This window comes from Tamandua tetradactyla, chromosome 1, assembly GCF_023851605.1.
Source record: "Tamandua tetradactyla isolate mTamTet1 chromosome 1, mTamTet1.pri, whole genome shotgun sequence".
NCBI lineage: Eukaryota > Metazoa > Chordata > Mammalia > Pilosa > Myrmecophagidae > Tamandua > Tamandua tetradactyla.
The window spans coordinates 105040020-105062468 of record NC_135327.1 but is presented as its reverse complement, the minus strand read 5'-3'; the positions used below and the strand labels follow the sequence as shown (position 1 = coordinate 105062468).

Genomic DNA, 22449 nt, shown 5'->3' with positions numbered 1-22449 from the left:
GATCATATGATAAGAATGTTGGTGTTTGTATGTTGTTATGTTTAATAAATAAATAAAAATTATAGGAGAAATACTGTTTCACTAAGTGGCAGGAAAATCATTTGATTTAATTCAATATCAATTTATAATTTTTAAAAGACTGTAATCCAAACTAGAAATAGAAAGATCGCTTCTTATGCTGACTGAAACCACAATAAGATGTTATTATTCACCCACCCACTTGGCAAAACATGCAAAGTGTTGGCAATGATTAGACTAGACTGAGATTCTTTCATACTGCTTCTGAGAATAGGGATTGGTTATGGGCCTTTGGAAATGATCTGGCATCATTTAGCAGATTTTGCCATTCTGCTCCACACTTGTACATGAGACCAAAGCACTTGTATAAGAATGTTCAAGGAAACATTGTGTATAATAACAAATAGCTGGAATTAACCCAAATATCTGTCACCAAGAGAGTGAATAAATAAGTTCAGCTATAAGTCATAAAATGGCCTACTTGAGCAAACAAAAAGTCGTGTGAAAAGGGCAAGTTGCAAAAGTATAAAACCATTTTTATAATGTTTAAAAACAAGCAAATCAAACAAAGGAAGGCAAGGAAATTATAAACGCAAACTTAGAATCTTGATTTCCCCTAGGGAGGATGAAGGATGCTATCAAAGAGAGGTATATGTAAGGCTTCTCAAGTATTGCTAAGGTTATTTTCCTTGATTTGGAAGGTAACTGAGTGGGTGTCTGTCATATGATTGTATTTTACAACATTTAAAAATATGTTTTTGTTTTTGCATGTATCAACTATTTCATGATAAAGTAATATCTATAAAAATCTCATGTGATAAGCAATTTGAAGTGATATATAGAAAACTTCCTCTTCCAATAAAGACAGTTGATGGAGACAGAAAGCATATGGCAAGCAAATGGGATAGTTTACCCTATTATCATTGGCCAAAGAACATGCCAGTTTTTCATCCAGGAACATAAGGAATGTTTTATGGGATGCAGTGCTGTGTACTACGAAAGAACCAGATTGGCTGGTACAATCTTATCTGTGGTTCCACTTAGCTATGAGAGCTTGGGCTTTGGTTTTCTCATCTGTAAAATAGAGATAATGATAGTGCCTAATGCATAAAGATATTGTAAAATTAAATGAATCAGCATGGTGGGAAGTGCTGGGAAAAGACATGCACAGAATAAATGCTCAATTCTTGTAAGACTCTTATTAGTCATTTCATCTCAAATTAATGCTGAAAATATTCTGCTTGTATTCTGGTAGGCTTTGGTCATTTGACGAAGCAGCTGATGACCTTGGCAAATGGACGTACTGTGTTGGCTCTAGAAGGAGGCCACGATCTCACGGCCATCTGCGATGCATCTGAAGCCTGTGTAAATGCCCTTCTAGGAAATGAGGTAAAAAAAGATGAAAATACGAAAAAAAAAAGCTGAAGTAAAGGTCCAGGGGTGTATGCGTGCATTTTAAAAGTCTTTTTTTTTTCTTAAAACCACCATGTTCAGGAAGTACATTGTTGCTCTTATCATTTTAAGAAATAAGGCAAGTCTTAGGTAAGTTTACACATTGTTATTTTTTATGCTGTGGTTTTTGTGCAGTTACAAGAACCCACATAACACTCCCCACCATCAGGTTATTTGCAGAGCTCAACAAATGAGTAAGGATAACTCTCAGGAAGAGGGATGCTTTGTCTTCTGACCCGACTATTGAACATTGAAAAATTGATTGAGATAAAACTCAAAGCAATATTTCTCTTGAAATTTCCCATAGAACTATTTTCATTCAGGGAAATAAAATTCCCTATACTGAGATGGGTACTATTTTCAACTTACAAATGGCGATGATGTGTCTCAAAGAGATTGAGAATTTTATTCAAAGTCATGCAGCCAGAATGTATTAAATCTAAGACTCTAACTTATATCCAGGTGGCCAGAAGTCACTATTTTTTCCACATCATATAACAAAATCGCAACCTGTTTTTCTGACCATCCTTCAGACTTCAATTCAAATTGGCATGAGGTTGTCTTCTGGATCATGGCAAGCTTTTGAACCAGTTAATTGCAACTCAGCAAATATTTCAAATTTTGTTTATAGTCGTTAATATTATTAATATGTTTATTTTTCATAGTGAATGTATTGTGATATTACAATATGATATATTTTGCCTTTTTTCGTGAACTTGAAATATGGCTTTATTCATTAAGATAAACTTATACAAAATCATTTTAATAAGCTATTGTTGATTTGTTCTGTTTTTAGCAGTAAATCATGCCTTTTACTGTAGGATTTAAGGAAGAAAAAAGTACCCTTTTGCTGTACATTGAACAAATAACTTTTGTTGTTATTATCTTATAAAACTATGGTGCTTCAAACTGATTATTTTGTCATATTTTCTGAAATAAATATATACATTTTTAACTTGAAGAAAACCATGACAGAGAAAATGCAAACACTGCTCAAGTAGTCTCTCATATAAATTTAGACAGCACAGTAACACAAAGGGTGTAATTATCTGATAATCAGTGTCAACAACTGACTGCTGTTTCAGATCACACCTGATTCAAGGTGGCTAAAATTTTCTAAAACCTTTCAGTTTTTCTGAGATTCCTATTAGAGGATGAAGTTAAACACAATTGTTGTTTTATTAGTGGCAATGAAGGCATGCAAATTATAAATCCTACTTCTGAATTATCAGTTAATGGTGGGCTGCTGTTTGTCCACCGGCTAACATTTTTTTCTCAGATTACTTATTTGATTTTAAATATAGAAACATTTTAGGGAAGCAAGACTGGTTTTAATATTTGCATTATAAAGGCTTATGCCAGATGTGCAGAAAATCACAGTAGGTTTTGAATTGCGGCTCCATGGATGATTGACCTGCCCAAAAAGAAATGTTACCCGGCTGCAAAAGCCAACTACTTTTCCAAATATGTGGAAGGAAATTACGGATTTCGCTGGCTCTGTTTGAGCACACCCATTCATCTGAGATGCTGTCTCTGTGCTCTTATAATCTCTTCACTTACAATCTGTGCACTCTCTTTTTCCAAAGCGAGGGGTGGTTTCCAATGAGGATGGAGTGATTTTTCTGTGGTCTCTTTCTTTAAGAGATGACTGTGTCAGAACAGAACCAAGTCAGTTTTGTGGAGTTGATTTATCTGGTACTAAAAAGAAAAATGGATGTATCTTGCATCTTCATTTTGTTCCATGTGTTATTTCTGGATATCAAAAAGACTGCTTTCCTGTGGCGATTAGTGAAATTAGAAGGGCATCACCTGAATTAAAGTGGAGAGTTGTGCCTTTTCTCTACATTTCTAGAAAGACCAGGCATGAAATAGAAGACAGTTAAAAAAAATCATTGTTCAATCTTAAAATGTCATGTGTATGTGTGGATTGCTGGAAACCTCTGTAAGTGATAACTAAAATGGTTTTTTGATTATAGTGGCTATTGAATGGACTCAAATTACTTGGATGTCTTCAAAATCTGATTTAGTTATTGTAGTACCCTAAATATCATATTGTCCCTTTTGGTTGGCTGTCTTCAAATGTATAACTAAAGGAAGAGAGGTTTAAATAATTTATGTCTTTATTTTTTTCCATTGAGGTTTCTTAGGGTAAAAACACAAATATGTGTTTCCCACAAGATTCTTTAAGGGTAACAGATGAGTTTGTTATATGAAAGTTGAAAGATAAATTTTGGTGTGTCTGATCTATCAGTACATGGAAGAACAAAGCTTAAGAGAAAGAAAGAAGTTGTTAAGTGGAAGAAAAATGCAAGTGTGTTGTACATTATAATTCATTTGAAAAAGGGAAATGAAGAAGTAATACTTGAAACAACTTGAGAAACAAAGTATTCTTCTCACTTTCATTGACAATATAATTTATAATCCAAGGTCTGGTTTTCTGTATTTTTTTTCCAGTTCAAAGGTCATCATAACTAAAAGCATGACTATGTTGATGTTTTAAGTTTCATTCCTTTAGGAAAAAAATATATAAGGCATATTGCATATACCTCACTTTTAAAAAAATATGTACATGTAATTTTCGCCATAGTCTTACACGGTAAGCTCTAGGTAGGAAAATTAAAAAGGAAACCTTTCAGATACCAATTATTGCAATTTTAAATCCCAACTTCCCTCCAAACTCCCTTTTCAAGTGATTAATAGGGCAATTAGAACTTATTATCTGGGATTTCACTTTTACAAATAACAAAAGGTAGTAAAAACTTGAGCTCAAAACATTGGCAGGACATACTTTGGCTTCTCAACACTGAACATGCAATTGAACTCAAATTAGGAAGGTCAAAAGGGCCTTTTTCAGGGACTCTGCACTTTGTCAGATGTATTTATTCATGTGCAGAGGATTACAATTCATAAACATTTTGCCGGTTTTTTGAAAGCTATTTTTCCCCTTGTTGTTCTTGGCCAGGCCACGTCAATGCAGCAAAATTCTGTTTCATAAGGCTTATTATCAGCAGAATAATATATATTACATAATCTAAAGGAATTGTAAAATCAACAGGAGCTCTTAGTTACATACCTCAGTGCAGATACATCGATGGATACCAAAAAACTTAATTTTTTTTTGAGTAGGTTATCTGAGTACTGCACCCAAAACAGGAATTTTCTTCTTTTAAAATATTTTTTATCATGAGAATGACCTAGTTAGCAAAACATCTCAACTATTCTTTTAAGAAATATGTATAGGGTCAGTCAAAATAATATACTATGGGATTAATGTTCATTTGAGCATGGTACAGGAAATTCCTAGAGGCAACTGATTTTGAAGACAAACCAGAAGTCCATTTTTTCTTTTTTTGGCGAAGTTCAAAACCTAGAGGTTTTATCAGTCCAATCAACATATGATTAATATTCTTGAACTTCTTCACTGAAGCATTAGACATACTAACTTGGTGTTTGCAAACATCTAAGTAAGAAATATTAGGTTGCTAGGAAGAGATTCAGGGATACCTACATGAATAGCCACACCATTTTTAGAATTAGTACTTGAAACATATGTGAGGTTCCCAGAGAATCTGATTTTGGAAATTTGTGCTTGTTCTGGTTGGCAAACAATGCCACAGTTGTCGTAGGGCCAAATTTGCCTACTGTTTTGCAAAGCCAATTAGAAGGCCCCTGGGTTGCTTCCTCTGAATGCAATTTCCTGAGAGGTGAGAAAAGCTTAAGCAGTTGGAATTCCCATGGAATCTAAAAGGAAAACATTGAAAACTTTCAGAAAGGTAAAAGAAAGGAGAAGACCTGAAGTAGTAGAAACCTTGGGTAGTGGGTTGAGAATATGTTCATTAAAAGACCATCTGTCAAAACAGAATAAATGATAATTTTATGTTTGTTAGAGAAATGAATAAATTGCCATAGAACTGGCAGCTGAAGAGATGTTGCTACAGCACTTCTGCTTGGAGTTAATAGCATTTTCTGTAGGTCTCTTTCACTTTTTTTTTAAGGTTTGGCTTCCTTTCCTTTCCTTTCCTTCCTTTGTTCCTTCCTTCCTTGCTTCCTCTTCCTCCATCCTTTACTCTTTCCTCCTTCTCCTCTTTCTCCTCCTCCTCCTTCCCCTTCCTCCCACCCTGACTTCCTTGCTTCCTCTCTCCCTCCCTCTCTCTCTCTCTCTCTCTCTCTCTCTCTCTGATTCTCTTTTTTCTTCTTTTTCTTTCTGTGGCCTGCTAAGTAGATTTAGCTGCTTTCATTTGACTTTAAGAAACAGAGGCTAAACATTGTTTGTTGCTAATATTTCTAAAATGGTATTTTGCTCAAAAACTGGAGAAATAGTCCCTTGAATTGACTCTAGTGAGTGTTGACAACCACCCCTGGGGTGAAGTCTTGAGATGTGGTTGTTCAGATTGCTCCTCAGGATTTGTTTGTGTTAGATTTTGAATGGAAAAGTCATTTTGCCATTTTTTTTACTCCTTTTGCTGTATGGTGAGGTTTACTTCTTTGGGAAACTGATGTGAATCTGGGAAAGCATACACAGCTTCTAAATAGTTGCAGTTCATAAGTAGAGAAAGGGAGATCTGAATGTAGGGGAAATGTATGATGTGACAGGATATTATTTTTCCATAGTCTGCTCTTAGAATCTGAAACTTCTCCACATCTGAATGTATGGATAAATTAACAGGAGCATAAATGTTTTGGAAAAATATTTGAAAATAATTTCCAGTGTAGATATGGCTTATGATGTCACATTTCTTATGCTTGACAAGGCTTATGAGATGCAGATATTCTGGGAGCCAAAGTGTTGGTTGTTTTGTTTATCTAGTTCAGCAAATATAAAATGAAGTGGTCGGTAACTAGATCATTAAACACTCCACTTGACTGATCTTTCTATATTGTTCATCCTTAGGTATTTCATAAGATATTAGAAGGAAGGTTGAGTGATAACCTGAACACTTCATAGATTCTGGCTACCAATAAAGAAAGAATTTGTTTTCAGTGATGAAGTAAATATGTTATGATGTTCATGTATTCGCCCATTCATTCAATAGTCTTTTTTATTTTCTTTATTAGAGAAGTTGTGGGTTTAGAGAACAATCATGCAAAAAATACAGGATTCCCATATGTCACCTGTATTAGTGAGGGTTCTCTAGAGAAACAGAATCAAAAGGAAATATCTGTAAATATAAAATTTATAAAAATGTCTCATGTAACCATGGGAACGTAGAGTCCAAAATCCGTAGCTCAGGCTGTAAAGCTGATGACTCCGATGGAGGGTCTGGATGAACTCCAAGGAGAGCCTCACCCGCCAAAGCAGAAAGAGAGCCTGACTCTTCTGAATCCTCCTTAAAAGGCTTCCAGTGATTAGATTAAGCATCCCTCACTGCAGAAGACACGCCCCTTAGCTGATTACAAATGGAATCAGCTGTGGATACAGCCAACATGATCATGATTTAATTCTGTGAAATGTCCTCATAGCAACAGACAGGCCCGCACTTACCCAACCAGACAAACAGATACCATCACCTGGTCAAGTTGACACGTGAACCTGACCATGACCCCACCCTATTATTAACACCTTGCATTGGTGTGGAACATTTGTTAAATTGATAAAAATACGCTTTTATAATTTGTGCCGGTTTAAAACTATTATGTACCCCAGAAAAGCTATGTTCTTTAATCCTCATTCAGTATTGCTGGTTAGAATCTTTTTAATTGTTTCCATGGAGATATTCAAGTTCAAGATAGAGTTGCTTACTGGAGCTCTTTAAGAGAGAACCATTTTGAAAAAGCTTTAGAGCCAACAGAGCCCACACAGCCAGAGACCTTAGGAGATGCATAAAGAAAACACCCTCAGGGAAGCCTCTGAATAAGCCTAGAGAGGAAGCTAGCAGACATTGCCATGTGCCTTTCCAGCTGAGAGAGAAACCCCAAATATAATCAGCTTTGTTGAGCCAAGGTATCTTTTCCTGGATACCTTAATTTGGACATTTTCATAGCCTTGCCTTAGTTTGGATATTTCCACCTTAAAACTGTAAACTTGCAACTTAATTCCCTTTTTTAAAAACCATTCCACTTCTGGCATATCACATTCCAGCAGTTTACAAACGAGGATATAATTATACTATTAACTATAGTCCATGGTTTGGGGTTCACTGTGTAGTGAAGTTTTGTGGATTCTTTTTTAATTTACTTTATTACCATATATATAATCTAACATTTCCTTTTTTAACCACATTCAGATATATATTTCAGTGCTGTTAATTACATTCACAGTGTTTTGTTACCATCACCACCATCCATTACCAAACATTTCCATCGTTCCAAATAGGAACGCTGTACATTTTAAACCTTAGCTTCCTATTCTCCCCACCCCACCCATCCCCCATTAACTTATATTCTAGATTCTGACTCTGTGAGTTTACTTATTCTAATTATTTCATGTTGGTGAGATGGTGCAATATTTGGCCTTTTGTTTTGGCTTATTTCATTCAACAGAATGTCTTCAAGGTTTATCCGTGTTGACACATGTCTTTGAACTTCATTTCTTTTTGCTGCTGAGTAATATTCCATTGTATGTATGTACCACATTTTATTTGCCCATTCATCAGTTGATGGACACGTGGGTTACTTTCATGTTTTGGCAACTGAATGATGCCACTATGAACATTTGTGTGCAAATATCTGTTCAAGTCCCTGCTTTCTGTTCTTCGGGTATTTACCTAGTTGTGGGATTGCCAGAAAAGATACTCAACATCATTAGCCATCAGGGAAATGCAAATCAAAACCATGACAAAATACCATTTCACACCCATTAGAATGGCTGCCATTAAAAAAATAGAAAATGACAGGTGTTGGAGAGGTTAGGAACACTCATTTATTGTTGGTGGGAATGTAAAGTGGTACAGCCATTGTGAAAGACAGTTTGGCAGTTCCTCAGAAAGCTAAGCATAGAGCTAAAACATGGCCCAGCAATCCCACTGCTAGATGTATATGTAACAGTCTTTTGTTAAGCATCTGTTTCGTTGCAAGGAGTTCTAATTCAAGTAAAAACAAAAAATATATATAAATAAGCTGCTTTGGAATATAAAGTAGGGCTGTTTGTTTTTAACTATAGGATGGGTAAATATTTTAACAGGGAATGACATTTAAACTTGGTCTTCAATAAAAAACAAGATTTTGACAAGAGAAAATCAAAGGAAAAGATTAATCATGAAGTGTAAATGAATGAATAAAGACTTCTTGGAACTGTAAGTGGCTGTGTTTTGGGTTTGTTTGGTTATTTTTGTTTGTGACAGAGGACAGCCAATATGGAATAGGATGAAAGAAGATAATGAGGCTGGATCAATACAGAGATCAAAGAAGAAAAAGAAGGCCTACCTCACATAACACTTCAATGTAAACTTATCTGCTGAAATGGGGCAAATAAACAATGAGATTTGTGGCATGTATAGTGAACAAGCCTTCTTTATAACACCTGACATCTAAACTATGCACATTGTGTTGGGAAATTATACATAAAATGCTGAGCAAACTTCCCTTCGATGTCATTGAATCTTCAGTTTGACATGCACCTTTTAATGCAGATACTATTGCCCTAACTCTACTGTGTAGGCCAAACTGCTTTCCCATTATATTGTATTTATACAATATTAATTCAATGATTAAGCAAAAATATTGATAGTCTGAAGTATCCAACTAATTGCATTCATTATCCTCTTTCCACTAGACAACTAAGTTTATTTTAAATTATTTAGCTGGTCATTGCTATATATACTTGAATATGTCATTAAGACCAAATTTTCCATTGTTGAGCATCTTGGAAAGTATTGGATGCCATTAAGGGTTGAATTGTGCCCCCTTATAAGTTATTTAAGACACATGTCCCCTAATAAGATAAGATAACCCCTGGTCCTGTGAATATGACCCTATTAGATGTTTGAAGATGTTATTTGTTAAGATGATGCCAGACTTGATTAGGCTGTGGCCTACTATAATGACTCTGGTCTTCTAAGAAGAGAGAAATTTGGACACAGGAATACACAGACATGGGGGAGAAGTCCACATGATGGCAGAGCATTCCCCCCTACAGTTTTCAGAGGAAGCATGGCCCTGCTTACACCTTGATTTCAGACTTTTACCCTCCAGAAAATGAGACATTACGTTTCTGTTGTTTTAAGCCACCTAGTTAGTGCTTACTTTGTTATGGCAGCCCTAAGAACCTAAATCAGATACTATTTGGGTTTGATAGGAAGAGAGTCATTTCCTCATAGTCTTCCTCCTTCCATTCTTTGACTGATATATTGTGTTACCTATATTCCTCCAGCTTTGATAGCTTTGGACAAAAATTATTTAATAGAAAAATAGTCACAGTAATAATCTCAGATGCTGTCCCGTGAGTCCTTTTCCTCATTTGAGGAGTTTCTGCAGCATCTCATGTGAACTGAATGGCCGGACTGTCCCCTTTGCCAACCTTCTTGGCCTTCTTTATGCACTTACAAGACCTGTTAAATGCTTATCGCTCTTCTCGGCTAGAGCTGTTTCTTTATTGCCGCCCTGAGGTCATCCTTCGTCTCTATGTCAGTAGGATGCAAACAGAACCCATCTGCATAATCTCTGTAGTGTGTCAGTGTAGTAACTTGATTGCCAATAGATTCTACCCTGATTAAGATTTTATTTTCAATCTATTTTGTCAAGGTTCTTAGGGTGAAACTTCAAATTTAATAACAGGGATAATTTTGAGAATGACTCATGAATCATAATATGGATAAAATTATAACCAGATTTGTTTAAGCAATCATATTAAAATACACAACTAATTGCAGGCATCTCTAAGACAATTATTTAAATGAGGGTTCAGTTTTAACCATCAATCCTACCATACTAGGGAATTGATGGTAGTTGATCAGCTTGGAGGGTCAGGTCTGTATCACAATTTGCTTCCCTTGTCCTTTTGGTCATTTTATTCCAAAGTTCCACAATAAATTTAATCCTGAAAACTGATCTCTTTTCTTCTTTTGTCTGGGTTGTTATGCCCATTGTTGAGGGAGGGGGGAATGGATTTCACTTCCTTTGTAAGTGAATTTGTAGCCTGTATCTAAGAATATAAATTGTCACCTTTGCTGCAAACCCTATATAATCTCACATTTTTCTTAAACACCCAAAAAGAACATGGACTTGAGAGCCAGGCTTGTACTTCTCTTCTCTTACGTCAGAGAGCCTAGACCCTTGTTAAATTGTTTCTAATTGTAAAATGTAATACACATATAGAAAACTGCATGAAATATATACATATAACGCAGTGAACTATCCCAAACAGAACAAAATATCTAAACAACACTCAGGTCAACAAATAGAACAACGCCAGCACCCCGAAAGCCCCACATGCCCCCCCTCATTGAGTACCCTCTTTCTCTTTCCTGAAAGTAATCACATTTCTGAATTCTAGCACTACAGTTTAATTTGCCTTTAACTTTATTTACATGAAATCATACAGTATTTAGTCTTTTGTGTTTAGCTTCATTTGCTCAGCATTGTTTGTGAGATTCGTCCTGTCATTTCAGCAACTATACAGTATGATCAATTTCATTGTTACATGGTATTCCAATCCATAAAAAAGAAGTGCTATGAAAATGCCATAATTTGTCTATTCTAGTCTTCATAGATATAGGAAAATTTTCCAGTTTGGAGGCAATTCTGTTTAGTCCTGTGATGGACTTTTTATGCAATTCTCTTGGTACACTTATTCATACATTTCTGTTGAGAAAATAGCTAGGAGTAGTGTCCATGGGTCATGGGCTATGCCTGTGTTCAAACTTCATAGGTAATACTAAACTTTTCCATAGGGGTTGTCCCAGTTTGTGCTCCTACTAGTAGCAAGGACTGCTTTCATCGCTTTAGATCTTTCCCAACCCTGGTATTGTCAGTCTTTTAAAATTTTAGCCATTCTGGTAGATGCATAGTATGTATATATATTGTTATTTTAATTTGATGGCACAATAATAAGGCAAAGCAGTTCTTCATTTGTTTATTGATCATTATTGATCATATCCTTTTATGAAGCACCTATTCAAGTCTTTTGTCCAATTACAGATTGTCAATTTTCTTACTAATATGAAAAGTTCTCGTGGATTCTAGATTGGAGCCTATTGTTGGTTTCATGTGCTGAAATATCTCCTCCTAGTTTGTGAATTTCTCTTTATCTTCTTACTGGTGTCTTTTGATAAACAAACATTTCTTGCGTGTTTGTTTTTAGTGTAGTAAAATTTATTACTCTTTTACTTTATTATTAGTTTCTTTTGTATTATATTTCAGGAATCTTTCTGTATCTTCAAAATCATACAGATGTTATCCATATTCTTTTCTAAACACTTTATTTTTAATATTGATCTTTAGGTCCACAGCCCATTAGGAGTTGAATTTGTATGTGACATGAAGTCATTTTTGTTGTTGCTTTATTTGTATTTATTTATTTTTAGTTTGCCTTATAGTTGACCTGTAACATTTGCTGAAAAGACCATACGTTCCACGGCTTGGAGTACTATTTGTCCATATATTCAGAGAGACTCGATTATATTCCACAGGTCCCTTTGTTTGTCCTTGTAAGATTATCAGAATGTAATTACTATAGCTTTGTAGGAAGTCTTGATATCTTGTAGAATAAATCTCTAATTAGTTTTTCTTCTTCAAGCCAGTTTTTGCTACTTCAGCCCTCTGAGTTTCCATGTAAAATTTTAGAATCACCTTGTCTAATTCTATAAAAGACATATAAATGGATTTACTTCACCAATAAGAAATGGAGATTATCACTCTATAATTTTAAAAATGCTGTTTAAACAGATACTTTCAGATATATATATTGTTAAAGAAAGCTTGAAAGTGTGGGAAAAATAAAGTAAAAAAGCTGAGGAAAAGCTGATGTAGCAATGTTAATTTCAGGTAAAGTAGACTTTAAACAAAAAAGAAACTAAAAATAGGCATACTTCATAATGATAAAACATTCAGTTAACTAGGATGACTGAACAATTCAAAATTACAGTATCTAATAACCCAGCTTTTAAAGCATAGCAGGCAAAAAACCAAAGAACCAAGTGCAAAAAATAGGCAAAACCACAATCATTGTGACAGAATTTAATACTCCTCCCTCAGTAACTGATGGAACAAGAAGATAGAGAAAAAGGGGAGGAGGTGACTGGAGGATTTAAACACCTTAACTCATAGGCTTTCCCGAGAAATATAGATAATAGAATGTACCCAGCAACTAGAAATGCCACTTTTGTCAATGACGTTTGTAACGTTTTCAGAAATGGGCCATATTTTGGATCATAGCACGAAGCACAATACATTCAAACTAATTCAAGTCATAGACTATAATCTACTATCACTGAAAAAAATAAGCTAAATAATCAATATTTTTAAAAAAACTTATATATTTGGAGATTAAAAATACAGTAACCCATGTGAAGGAGATAATCACAATAAAAATTAGAAAATATTTTGGACTGAATGAATATGAAAAAAAATGAACCATCAGAAAATTTGTGTGATGTATCTAAAACTCAAGCTCAAAATACCTAGATTTAAAGGTATATATTAGACTAGAATAATGCTTAAAATTAACCAATAATGTACACATTACATGAAAGTAGAAAATCAAAGCAACAAATTACAAACAAAGAAAGCAAAAGGAAATATTTAAGAAGAGAAGAAAATAGTGAAATGGAAAACAAACATATACTAGAGAATATCAAAGAAGTCAAAGGTTGGTTCTTTGAAACAATGAAATTGACTGAACTCCAGCAAGACTCTACAATCAAGAAAAGACATGAGTTAGTAGCATTGGGAATATAAAAGGACTTCACGGCAGTTGTAATGGCATTACAAAAATATGGAAGGATATAAAAACAGTTTTAAGTAAAAAAATTTGAAAATCTGTTTGAAATGAAGAACTTCTTTAGGAAATACAGTCTTGCAAAACTGAATTAAGAAGAAAACATTTTTAATAGTCCTACAAATAATAAAGGAATTGAATCTTTAACATGAAATTAACCAAGAGAAAATAACAGACCCAAATAGCTTCACCAGTATGTTCTACCAAAAATTTACGGAGTAATTAATACCAATCTTAAGCACTTTTAGGTTAGGGTGATGAAAAGTACATTTCACAACTGATTTTCCAAGGCCACTGCAACATTGGTAACAAAAATTCAAAAGAACCTTATACGGAAGGAATATTACAGGAAAATCTTGCTCATGAGTGTAGACGTTAAAGGCCTGATCAGAATATTAGGAACTCATTAATATCTAAAAATCACTATAACAAAATTGTTTAGCCCAGAAATATAACATTCTATTACCATTCCAAAAATAGTCATTGTAATTCATCATTTAATAGAATGAAGAAAAATAATATAACCATTTCAATAGATATCTGAAAAGCATTTGATAAATATCCAATTGTAACAAATAATTCTTGACACACTAGGAACAAAAGGAAACTTTCATCATCTGATAAAAAAAGTATCTAAAAAATTATATGCCCCCCCAAAAAAACATCATATAGTAAGCATCATAATTTAAGTTGAATTTTAGGAAATTTCTCTTTGAAATAATAAACAAGATGAAGATACTCACTCTTACTACTTCATATCAACATTGCATTGCTGACCTAGACAGTGAAAATGTTAAGAAAAAGAAATAAAATATTAGGATTGGAGAGGAATAAATTCACCTCTCATTATTCATAAATGATTTCATTGTGCATGTAGAAAATCTAGAAAAATATACATTTGTATGTAAATTATCATAGTTAATATATATGTATAACAAGGTCATTTAAAAATCAGTTATGAATCTTTATCTAGCAAGTTAACCCTAGGAAAAACTGAGCTAAGGAAATACAAGTATCCTCTGTATTGTCTTTGAAATTCTTCTGTAAGTATAAAATGTTTCAAAAAAATTTAATTAAATATATAGTTGCAAAAGCATCCAACATTCCAAATACCTAGAAAAAGAATAATGTATCAAAAGACTGAGCTCTGGGCAGAAAATTTTAAAAAATTTTTAGAGGTCACGAAGTTCTAAGTAAATGAAAGAATCTACCATGATCATGGATTGGAGATCTCAGTGCTATGAAGATGTCAATTCTCAAACTGAACTACAGGTGAAGTTCAGTACCTCTCAAAATTTCATTCCATTTTCTCTTCAAGCTCTAGATTTTTCTTTCTGCTCAATTGAGAGTGATTTATTTTCCTCCATGAATCATTTGCATGGCAATATTTGAGCTGGTCCTTGAATTACTAGTAAGATTGCACCAATTCAAAGACAGTGGGAAAAATAGAAGTCAAAGGAATCTAAATAAAGATATAGATATGTGCAAGTACGTGACATATTTGGAAAACAGGAACACTTTCCATACAAGCTTACAAGAGTATTTAGTAGTAATGTTGCCAGGGGGCTCTGATTAACTTCTTTTCCACTCTATTCTTAATCATGGCAGTAACAGTGAGATTATTTTCAGGTATCATGGGTATAGAATGAGTTTTAAAAATTCATACTCCCCAAGGATATCCTGTTTCTATTTCTAAAGATGGGTCTTAGCCAACTGAAATGGTTTTTTAATGATTTAAATGATCTGATTTGAAGGAACCTGAAAATTAGTTAATTACAAAATGAGAATTACCGCATTTTCTAGTGTCTTTAAATAACAGTGGTATGAGAAATTCCATGTATGTACAACTTAACAAATTTCTGAATTGCATCAATACAGTACTGCAATTTACCTTAAAAGATGTAGAAAAATAACTTTCCCTAACACTGAGCGTTAAAATTTGAATAAAGAATCATTGTAAGTAATGCATGAGATTAAATTGTAGGTATAATAAAGCTGGATGCGAAATGTAGTCTCTACAGGTTTTGTTAAAGTTATCTAGCCTATCTTATAATTCCATGATAATTATTACTAAACTGAATTACCCAACAGAGATGGCATGATGGATGTGTAATATTTCCTATATTTACCTGGGTTGTGTAGAAAGTATACATAGTTCAGGTTGCTAAGAGTAAAAATACAAACAATCCTGAATCCAATTTGGAATCTTCAGTTAGATATGTTAAAATTGTGTGTACTTGTAAAAGCAACTCTGAGAATTAAGGCAATTACATTGATAATTTAAGCCTCCCAAACCATTTCCCCTGCATACTTTCGGTGAATGTCATTTAAAGGACTTAACCTTCAGTAAATTGCCTCAATTTGTTTCATTTTGAATGTATACACACACACAGAGCTGAATTCAGAAACTCCTCAATGTAGGTTCTTTATTTTTCATCTGGTAGCTCTGCAGAGAAGGCAACGGGCAATACTCTTTCAGTTGGCAAGAAAGCAAGCAGCATTTAAAGTCTGTTTTCATAAAATTAAAACCTTATATGGAGGAACCACAGAATAGAGTTGTCTTTTCTAGACAGTTTGTTGATTTAATCATTCACAATTACAAGCATTAAAAACATCTGACTGAAGCATCTATTTAATAAGCATTTATACATATTGGTCATTATTAGTAATCTAATAATGAACTAATGAAATAATGTTAAATAAATAATGATATTTATGACTTTGGAGCAAAAAATAAAAATATACAGTAAAGGTGTGTTATGTATTTAGTTTGGCCTACAAGATGCAGCAGAAACATTGGGTTTTTTCCCTAAAGGGGAAATTTTAGGTTGTATCTATGTTACTAGAATTTTAAAAAAAAATTGAAGTATTGGACTATACAATACAACAGGGAACCCAAATGTAAAACCATGACCTATAGTCAATAGTACAATTACAATAAAATTATAACAAATGTACCACACAATGCAAAGTGTTAATGAGGGGAAGGAGGGCAGTTTATATGGAAATTCCATATTTAGACATGATTTTTCTGTGAACATACAAGTTCTCTAATAAAAAAGTAGCCCAAAAATCTCAGTGGGAGACAGTTCCCGAAATTAGGTTTTTAAATTTATAAAAACCTAAATAAATTTAGGTTTTTATAAATTTTTTTTATAAAATTTTTTTTTATAAAAATTTTTATAAATTTTTTTAAAAAAAATTATAAAATTATAAATTCCATGATAATTTATAGTCTGTAGTTTTATTTCCAGTAGCCATCACCTTTCAGTTGGTCTTTTTTTTTTATCTTGATGTCACAGGGAAAGTTTTTGAAGCACTGAATATGCTCACATCACTTTGTGCTTTTGTTCTTAAGTATTTGAACATAATCTTTCAAAATATTTTATTAGTAAAAATCTAGTTGATTTCTATTCAAATTATGTTCTCCAAGCTCTGAGACAGAGTGAAAGGATGAACTATTCAGGAGCAAGTTGGCTCAATCCTGTCTAATGCTCATAATATTCATGTAACATTCAGTTTACGATTGCAGGCCCCTCTGTTCTGTGGAGGCTGTTACTAGGCTAACATACACTTGCAGATACTGTCTGAAATACCAGATTTATAAAAAATGATTTTAACAAATTTTAAAAGAGTTTAAGATTGCAGAACCTTTCACTGACACTGAGTGTTTCTTCCCTCCCGGCACCAAACTGTACTGCAAATAAACCTTTTGATGTTTCAAAGGTTTTTGTTTGGCAGATAAGAAAAACACTCTGGAAAGTTATATTTAGTGAATTTACCCATGAATAAATATCCCTGAGCTAGTCTTTTATCCTGTGGCATCTGGAAGAAAGGTGCTATTGTTTTAGATTCCATGACTGAAGTATCGAATAATCAATTCAGAAAGACCCTGGGGAGAAGATTCACTCACATGTGCTGTGGACACTTGGAATCTCTGAGTGTTTAGTCCTTTATGCAGATGATGAAACATAGATGAGTTCATGCTTCGGCACAGCGTTTAGTGGCATTGCCTTCTGTTCCCACAATATATTATAGTTTGGCCATCAACGTGTATTTGAGACTACTCACAATAATTTTTTTAGGAAAACTGCCTTTTGTTGATTGCTTTGTTATTATTACTTTCCTTACTTTTTTGGGTCACAATAACTGGACAGTTATTTTGTGTGCAAGTGTCCTGGTCACACAGTTTCTACTGCATCTCACCAGGCTACATGACCAAGGCATTCCTGGGAGGCATCATCTCACTCAGTGTGACAGCAGAGCTCCTTGGATTATTTAAAGCTCCTCTTCATTTCTCACAAAGCAGTGTTTACTGAGTGTCTTCATGAAAAATCAGTTTAATTCCAAAAGATCGTGATAGATTTGCAAGAAAGGAATTTGTCCTGTGCACACACACACAGATGTATACAACTGAAGAATAAAGTAGAACTTGAATGAAAATGTACAGTCATTTTACCTTTGGTGTAATTTGAATATTTTCTCTGTTCTTTTATTGACCAGCAGTTGAGAAACAGCAGCTGAGTCCTTGGTTTTCCACTGCAAAGTGTTTGAATGTATAAGATGGTTAGACATAAAAACACTGCAAAAACGTGTGGTTAAGAGATTGCCCACTTTCTGTCCTACTGCAACTTCCCTGAGGTTTAGTTTGCAGAGCCCAGCTGCATATACAGACATGATGGAATTTGGTTTGTGAGGAACCTACAAAAATTACACAAATAACTCAGATTTTTAATGAATAATACACAGACATGCACCTGCTTCAGGGACTTCATAGATTAGTCTTGTGACCAATAGAAAAGCTCTTTGGAATTCAATTACATGGCTATAAAACGAAAAATAAAACGGGCTACACTTTTAGAACTGATATCAGCAAAATATTAACTAGGTCCTGGAGCAAGCTTTTCCTGAGGATTAGGTTGTTTCAATTTGCTTTGCTTCTGTGAGACTTACTATAAAGTTATAATGTTCTGCTCATATTATTATCTTCTATTCTTGCAGCTGGAGCCGCTTCCGGAAGATATTCTCCACCAGACACCAAATACGAATGCTGTGATTTCTTTGCAGAAGACCATTGAAATTCAAAGTATGTCTTTAAAGCTGTTTTTTTTTTATTTCTAATCAGGTACTAGTAATTACACTTATATTGAGAATTAGAAAAAAAAGAAACATAGCTAAATTATTATAATTTGCGCATATAACATACTCATACCTAAATGTGTAATTGTGTTGACCTTAATGTCGCAGCAATTTTACCAGACTAATAACATATCTCAGAGACTCTAGATTTACAATCTTGCCTTTTTTCATATTTTCCAAATACTTGAATTTTTCCATTACTACCACTGAACGTTTACTCTGAACAACAAGCTAAATAAATACAGAAATTACGATTTTTATTGTTCAGTTTTAAGAAGGGTAAATTGTCTTCTAATGATGTTCGAATTCATCAATCATTTACTAGTTTTAAATTAGTCAAATGATGGAAACAGTTAATAGGAAAGCTTTACTGTTAGAAAATCTAATATGAAAAAGTTAGGAAAGTCATTTTTTTTTTAACTGTCCCATCCCCTTCATATTGCTGTTACCATGTCAAAAGTATTCTTTTCAGACAACAACACACACACACACATTGAAATCCAACACAAATTAACGTGAGAGTTATCATGAAAAGGAAAGGCAGATAGCAAAGTAGGACGGGAAGGAGGACCAGGAAAGCCCTTAGCTTTGCCACAGACCTGTAGAAGCGTATTTTTTTCAACACAACTGGAGAAGCTACTTTCTAATCATCTCTGAGCCATTGCCTTTGCTTGCTCAGTAGCGGTTTGGAGATATGGGTGTGATTGGGATTCTGTTACCTATTCATCTGAAGCCGTGGTGTTTACAAATCGGACCATACCCCAATTCAAAATAATCCCTCATTTTACTTCATCTGATCTATATCTGGCTTGAGAACCATAGACCTTCAATAAATGCTTATTTATTGACCTACGTTATGACCTATGTTATGACCTAGTTATGACCATATCATAATTAGGATAAACTGTGAATTTCAGAAATTCCAGAGAACAGAAACACTCAAATATTGGGGACCAATGCCTAGAGATGAGGCTATGCTAATGGAACTGATAGAAACCAAAAAGGGAAACCTGGAGACGATTTCATAGTGTGGAGTCCAAAATCCTGTCATCTTTGCGCTGACTTTGTTTCATTTCCATTGAGGTAGATAAGAGACTATTGCTTGTCATTTCAGATCTCAAGGCAAGGAGTCTTGAAGTAATCTTTAACAGCCTTCTCATATTCGACACATCCAATTCAATGCCTCTTTCGGGTCAATCAATACTATAAAAATATCTCAGTCGCTATGTATATTACCCTCTTTCTTTCTGAGCCTTTTTTTTTTGCCACTATCTATACAAGAATATTGAGTTGTTGTTCCTATGTATATTCTGATCATATCATTTTATAATAAGCTTTTTTTGAATCCTTATTACATGTTGGGTTATCAAGGCACTGAGGATATGCAGAGGAATACAGAAGAGTTTCTGGCCTCAAGGAGCTTGCAGTTCAGTGAGTGAGAGACACTGACACAGGTCATTCCAGTAGTGCCCACAGGGTGCATGAGAGCATGGAAAGGGGCCAGTCCATTCAGGTGGGTTGAGAGGCACTGGACAATGAGGAAGTTTTTGGCAACTAAAAAGCTTGAACTCGGTCTTAAGGATTGAGTAGAATTTGGGCCAGATGAAGAAAGAGTGGAAATGTTTTGAAGGGAATAACAGAAGCAAAGGTCTCTATTTTCACATGGGTGTGAAAAATCATAGTTTATTTGTCCTCAGAAACTGCACTGTTGACTTTTGTATTGGACCTAATTTCCTAGTAATGACTTTCTATGGAATAATTTTTTCCTTTCACCACTGCCATTTTTAAGTAACTTCTGCATTCTCTTCTAGCCAAACAACCGCTCAAAATCTTGAAAAAGATTCACTGTATGAGAATTCTGCCACTATGGATTATGAATCTCTGTCTTCTTTCCAAACTGCATTTTCTCACAACCCAAACACATTCCTCCATTTAAAAAATCTATTTCCTCCTAAACCCTTACTGGGGATACCACCCAGCTCTAGTCAACCTAGTGATTCCAAAAACTCTCAGCACTCCATATGCTTTCAGCCAACAAGATTTTTATTTGCAATTTTTGTATTGCTTGAATTATCAAGTTTCATACTTTATATTATGAGAATTTAAAGTTCTTTTAGTCCTGGTTCCTTAATTGGATGATAATCATCAGAACAGAGCATGTCTTCTTTCTCCTGGATGTCCCAGCAGGAATGTCTGGCAGCAGGAAAGAGGTTTGAGATGCATGGGAGACTAGAAATTGAGAGTAGCTAGATTTGTGTAGGTGGGATTTAAGTAAAGCTTCATGGCCCTAGAGAAATAAAGGTTGCATCAAAGGGAGTCTCTAAAGAAGAGCATTCCTCTGTCCTCCTTTTGAGTCAGGGATATATGGTGTAGTGGGAACGTTTGCTGACCTAACCAGCTACAATCTCCTCCTCCTTTGTACTCAGAAGGAGTCTGAGTTTGCTTGTGAAGCCTTACTACCGGTTATCATGCAACCCAGGGGAATCTGAACTTATTATCCTCATCTCCAGGGCACCTGTTCTTGGTCTAAGAATAAAGTAGTTAACCAACTTAACAGTGACTATTCAAGGGATGGGTACATGATCCAGTTCTGGCCAGTGAGAATCAGGGCTGGCTTAAAGGGTGTTCTATGCAGCCACACATGCCCCTCACTTTGAAGGGCCCTAGACTTGGCTTACTGCTTTAGATGTCGCTGCCTTGAAATTCCTAGTAATTTTTGAATGAAAGGCCCACATTTGCACTGGGGGCAATGTATGTAGCCAATCCTGATGAGACTGTAGGTACTAGTAACTGAAATGAATATTTATCAAGAGAAACTAAAAATAGCATCACTAACAGTAGAACTCAAATTGTGGTTGAGAAGGATCTGATTGATGGGTTGAAATTGTCAAGGTGAAGACAAATACAAGATAGGAAAGTGATCTCTAGCCATTGGAGAGGTGGAGAGAGAATCAGTACAGAGAAAGTGTTTCAGCACTGAGGCTTCTACTACTGGGTGGTACATTTTTATGTCGTGCTGACTGTGTCTTTAGGACTGCTTTTTCAGATTCAGGGAACAGGAAAGGGCTTCATAATGTCTATAGATTGAAAAATAGAGTAATTGGGAGATGCAGACTACATAAAGGCATGCAAAATTGAAATTATGAATTCTGGTTTAGCAAATGAGGCTTGATTTCCTTACAAAATACTAAATTACAGGCTTACTTTTTCTTTCTTTTCCCTGTCCATTCCTCCATTTCAAGTTCTCCTCCAGGACTCCAGGCCTTTGAACCAGCTCCCCACTTCCCCTTTGGTGGGGAAGGTAGTCAGAATTGGCTACATAATTTTGAGGGCCCAGCGCAAAATGAAAATGCATAATCTCGTGTTCAAAAATTATTAAGTATCTCCAGAAGGCCCACAGCAGAGCATTAAACCTGGCACAGGGCCCTATGTGACTCGATGGGTCGCCTGCCCATGAAACTGGCCCCAAGGGTCGCCTTGTTTTAGAAGAGAATTTCCTTTTCACATAGCTCTTTGAGCATCATGCAGGTGCCTCCTTTTAACTTTGGGAGGTGTTCAGATTTCAGCCCACCTCCCAACCCAGGTTCTGAAGGATTTTTTTGTGCTATAGTGTGGGACTGCTGTATCAGAAAACTGCAAATGTTGAGAAGCAGGCCTTGTAGCATGTGGAAAACATTCAGGCAAGTTCCTAGACAGTCTTGTCCCAAGGCACACGGAGAGGTGCTGACAGGCCTTATGTGAATTTGTCTGTGAGAACTGAACACCCCCCACCCCCACCCAGCTGAGGGCCTGCAGGTGCTGGAGGCTGTGATTAGCATTGGCCCTTTGCCTTGGCCACGTGAGTGTGTTTTGCATCAGGAGCTGCTATCCTGTTTTTATTTGCATCAGGATCTGTTTGTGATTCATTTAGCTGAGAAGGAAAGGCCTTAGGAGGCAGCATGATTTCCCCTGAGAGGTGAAGACCTCTC

At 35.0% G+C, this 22449-nt stretch overlaps 1 protein-coding gene across 10 annotated transcripts in view; it reads left to right on the top strand.

Annotated features, from left to right (window-relative positions):
• HDAC9 (histone deacetylase 9) overlaps positions 1-22449 on the top strand; it is a 970134-nt gene that overhangs the window by 906572 nt on the left and 41113 nt on the right. For all 10 annotated transcript variants that reach the window (XM_077122309.1, XM_077122321.1, XM_077122307.1 and 7 more), the window contains 2 exons: positions 1274-1407; positions 18344-18428. In XM_077122309.1, coding sequence (XP_076978424.1) covers positions 1274-1407; positions 18344-18428 — 219 coding nt within the window. The remainder of the gene's footprint in view (positions 1-1273; positions 1408-18343; positions 18429-22449) is intronic.